The sequence below is a fragment of the Phaethon lepturus genome, unplaced genomic scaffold, assembly GCF_000687285.1.
Source record: "Phaethon lepturus isolate BGI_N335 unplaced genomic scaffold, ASM68728v1 scaffold12191, whole genome shotgun sequence".
Classification (NCBI taxonomy): Eukaryota; Metazoa; Chordata; class Aves; order Phaethontiformes; family Phaethontidae; genus Phaethon; species Phaethon lepturus.
The window spans coordinates 131,557-136,161 of NW_010515600.1; the positions used below are offsets into that span (position 1 = coordinate 131,557).

At 36.5% G+C, this 4,605-nt stretch overlaps 1 protein-coding gene across 1 annotated transcript in view; it reads right to left on the reverse strand.

Annotated features, from left to right (window-relative positions):
- Positions 1-925, reverse strand: part of BNC2 (basonuclin 2) — a 112,383-nt gene extending 111,458 nt beyond the window's left edge. The window contains exon 1 of the mRNA XM_010295832.1: positions 849-925. Coding sequence (XP_010294134.1) covers positions 849-925 — 77 coding nt within the window. The remainder of the gene's footprint in view (positions 1-848) is intronic.
- Between the last annotated feature and the right edge of the window lie 3,680 nt (positions 926-4,605).

Sequence of the window (4,605 nt, forward strand, 5' to 3'; positions counted from 1 at the left end):
ATTCATCACCCAAATAGGAAGTATGAAATTCACTATAATGATTTCTGGAGTAAATACCCCCAACATACTTTTCAATGGCTTTTACCAGTGTCCTCAATGTACATGTGTTACTTGGATGGTTAGCAGTTACAATAAAATATCAGGAGCTCCACTGAATTCAGACTAATTTGTAAAGCACCTGCAATGTTCCTGATGTTCACCTGTGATCTGACCTAGAAGATTTTACCTACTCAGAATATATCCTTCTAATTGATGGATGACTTTGAAAAAAAGACATGTGTCCTGCAAGGGCAAAAACATACCTATAATTTAAGAAAAAATTATATCTATAGGCCAGAAGTGTGTTGCTTTCATTCTTCATCTTAACTTCATCAAGCAGTACGTCTTTTAAATACTAAAAGTCTCCTGAGTTTTGCAGGAACACAAAGTGGATGTAAAAAATGCAACATGAGATGCAAGTGATTTCTCTGAGGAATCACTTCTCACAGAAGAGTAAGTTCCCGACAAGCAAAGAACCGGCATAAGCAACACTCCTCAAAACTCCATGTGCATGAAACTTGTCAGCATGGGGAGCAGATAGGGTAAATATACTCCACGACCCACTAGATTAAGTCAGAAGATCTCTTAGCTCTCATGTCCCGATCGAAGAAAGTCAGATAAAGTCATACTTTCATTCCTACTTGTGTCCAGGGTTTGATGAAAAGCGGAAAGTATTTGTCCCACTAAATCAAGTAACTTATCACAGTCATGAATATGACTTAACAAAAAATATTGCCAACCTATCTGATTATGTCTCCAAAGGAAACAATAGTTATGCCATTCCAGAGTCTATGTATCGATCCTTTTACCCTTCCACAACTTCTGAATCCATGAAGCTACTTCCACCAGCTTTGGCAAAATGGTACACTTTGCGAAGATACTTCATTCTTACAACATGATTGCACAAAGCATGACCCAGAAGCTGCATGCAGTCCCAAAATCCTTTTGTTTTGGCCTGCCAGGTATTTACAGTCAGGGCATTCCATTACACTTACTTAACAGCGAAGCGGTAGCAGCCAGCTGGTCAATCAGCAGCTCCTGCCTAGTCACACCATCGCCTCTTATTAAGCTAAGCAAAGGTAGCTCTGGATTACAAGAGTAATGCAAAAGGTGCGCTGGAGGGGAAGCCTGGGGGAAGATTAGGGATCTGTAACAATTTTCAATGCTAAGAATAAAGCTGTAGGAGACCTGGTTTCACTAATGCTGCTGTGTATTTTCAATCTTATGAGAACTCTGGAAAAAAATAAATCTCTCCATTCATGCCAAGCCTGGAACTAAAAATTGCTGGATGTCTAAGAACTCGCAATCCCCCAAACTTCATCTAAGAAGAATGGTAAAATAAATTACCTGAGTACCTGACATTGTACAGGTTCTTTGCCAGACATCAACAAGATCTGAGAGTATTCAGATGTATTTCTGAGTACTGTGCAAAAAAGGTAAATATAACTGAAGGATCAGACATGCTAAAATCAGATTTGAAATGGCATACTATAAAACAGAGGGATTTACAGACTTTTATAGGCGATGTTTATGTAAGTCTTAAACATTATTTTCCAAAAGGTTTGTTTAAGAAATATTTCACCAGGAGGCTCCTTGGTAGCAACACTTGGTTAAACTCTTTCCTTGGTATTGCAGCCAGAACTCACCAACAATACTGAGCCAATCAATACCACACACAGTTTAGGTTTTCACAGACCTGTAGGCACATCCCGAGCCTTTCGGCAAACAGCTCTCTCAAGATCACAGCTGACCAGGACATGAATCATGGCAAATTTTCATACACTCAGTTTTTGTGAAGTGATTAACTAAATACAATCATCGTGATTCAGTTCATTAAGTACTGCAGTTACTTGTTCTCATTTTTCCTGGTTCTCAGATGCTTTTAACAACTACCAAAAATAAATGGAATGGCCTTTTATGTTTCATGACAATCCCACTCTTTTTTGCAGCAATTTTATTAATCTAATAAAAACCTATGGACATGTCAAACCACAGACAGTAAAAAAGGATGTTAGAAATAATGAAATCGTGACATTTGCCACCGTCTTCACAATTGAAACTATGTTCAAAATTTGAGAAGATCAGTAAAAAGAATTTAAAATTCATGTTTATAGCCAAGTATTTTTAAAAAAGCTTTTAGATTTTTGTCTCTTTCTTCAGTAAAGTTAACTTCAGAACCCACACCGCTGTAGCATGCACACACTTTACAAACCCAATGATATACAATATATGCTAGCCTTTTACTTGCTCCTGTTCATACTAGCCAGGAGTTTAACATTTACACCTGACTGACTAGACAGTGACTGAGCACGTAACTCTAAAGTAATGATCACCTATTTAGCATTAAACCTGATTCTAATCTGATACTTGTGGAATATTTGAAGAATACCCCTTTGCAGTTCAGCTGATTTTAGGATTAGGAAAAGCAAAGGTTTGAATACAGAGCCCTGGAAAACGTAAAGAAAAGCAGTATATACTTAAAACATACTTGTTTTTAAAGACAATGAATGGAATGTGTGAACATTTCTTATATAACAAGGTGTCCAACTGAAAACAAGTGAAAAGGACAGGAGCCTTGGAACTGGTGAAGTCAGCCCCTATTCCTCGTCCAAATTGTATCAGTGTCACTGATTGATTTCAATTACTCTCTACAAAAGTAGTGTATGGAAAAGCTGCACTTTAATAACCACGTTGTTAGGAGGAAAATAAAAAACTAAAGCAAGGACTTTACATTACATACAGGACTTGGTCAAAAACTTTATTTTCATTGATTTCAGTGGGCTCTGGATCAAGGCCATATTGATGGCAGGCAGTGTGGGTCAATGATTAAGACAGCAAATTTAGGTTTCATTCTTAGCCTGGTCATTCAATGGGTTCTGAGTCTTGGGAAAATTAATCACTTCTTGTGTCTCAGTTTTTCCATCCATGCAATGGGAATAATTCTAATTCCCTTCATCAATAAAGGGAACAAATACATTCAGGCAAAGGGCAATACACAAGAACTAAATATTCAGCTTACCTAAGTGTGAGATAAAACCCCTTATTTTTAATTTGAAATACCATTTCCTGAAGCAGTAGGAACCTCAGCAGGTAATTTACAATCCAGCTTATGTGGTAATCTTCTATGATAAGTCTCAGCTCTAAGATACTTGTGTGCACACATGCATGTGTGCATGAGAGTGAGAGAGACAGAGAGGCAGAAGACACTGTTGCTCACTAACTAGCACTCCATGAGATACTTAATTTGTGTAATAAAGCAAAGAAAAAGTAGCTGTCAGTTAAACTGCCATTTCTGTCACACTTTTTAATAATACTGCTCCTGTAATTACACTGTGGTTCTTTATACTTACTCAGTAAAAGCTTGCTTAGTTTTAGCATGGAAAACAATTTATGAAATTATAGAAACAGACTGAACACAGCAGTTCATTTGTTGAGGCAATTATCCAGATCCTTGTCAAAAAAGAGAGAGAGTAAAGACTGTGATGTGCAAAAAATGTTTCTAATTCTATGCTATAATACATACAATATGTCTGTGGTTGTGTTGGATTATGTTAATAAACTGCAGTCGAAATATATTTGTCACAACACAAAGGAAGGGTGCTATCAATTGTCTTGCCAGATATTTTAAATTAGTCACCAAAACGTCTAGCCAGGGTTTCCTCTATGACCCTTAGATGAAGGGAGAGGCTTATTGGACAGTTTTTCCTGTGGGACTAGACAGATTCTTCTAATGCTCAAGTATTTTGAATAATCTGGAAAATAACTGTAAAGTGAACTGCAGCACAGTTGCCTTTTTAAACAGACATGTCCAATTCAACCCTGAACACAAATCCAGTGTTGTTTTTGGCTGGTTATCACTCAGAAATGAGTCTCCCTAATACTTCTTAGCAAGAATGGATAGGGGCTTTATTCCTTCTTTTGGGAAGAGTAATGGGTATAAAGTCTGAGATATTTCTCAGGTAAAAGAGCAAAAAATAATGGCAAAAATCTAAGCACACAGTCCAGAAAACTTCAAATTTAAAAAGGGATAGAAAAAAAGAGCAAAAATATTGAAAACGAAACACAGACTTGTTTGATAGTCTATGCAGATTCAGAAAGAAACCCACTATTTGTAAGAATGCAGTCATTTATATAACAAGTTAGAAAGAGAGCATCTTAAAGAAGCTAGCGCTCCGGAAACACATTTACTACTTAGAATTTTACTGAAATTCATTATTTTTCATAACCTTAATGTCTGTCCTTTCTTGTAAAACATTTATCGTCTATCCTAGAACATAATAATTTATAACATGTAAATGGTTTTCCAACTATTTCTGAAAAAAAGAAAAATGCAAACTTCGTATTATTTAAACTGAAAATACAACAACCAGTTTCTTTTCTTCAGCTGGACATTTCACACTTCAGCAGAAGATACTGCTGTAGACTCTTTGCTACAAATTTTGCTTTGTTGGATAAAAACTGGGAAAAGGGAAGACCTAGCACACAGGAGACAAAGCAAAAATGGCATCCAAACACAGATCATGAATCGTGAGCGTGTTACAAAAGTTTCACGTATTAAAATGTGGA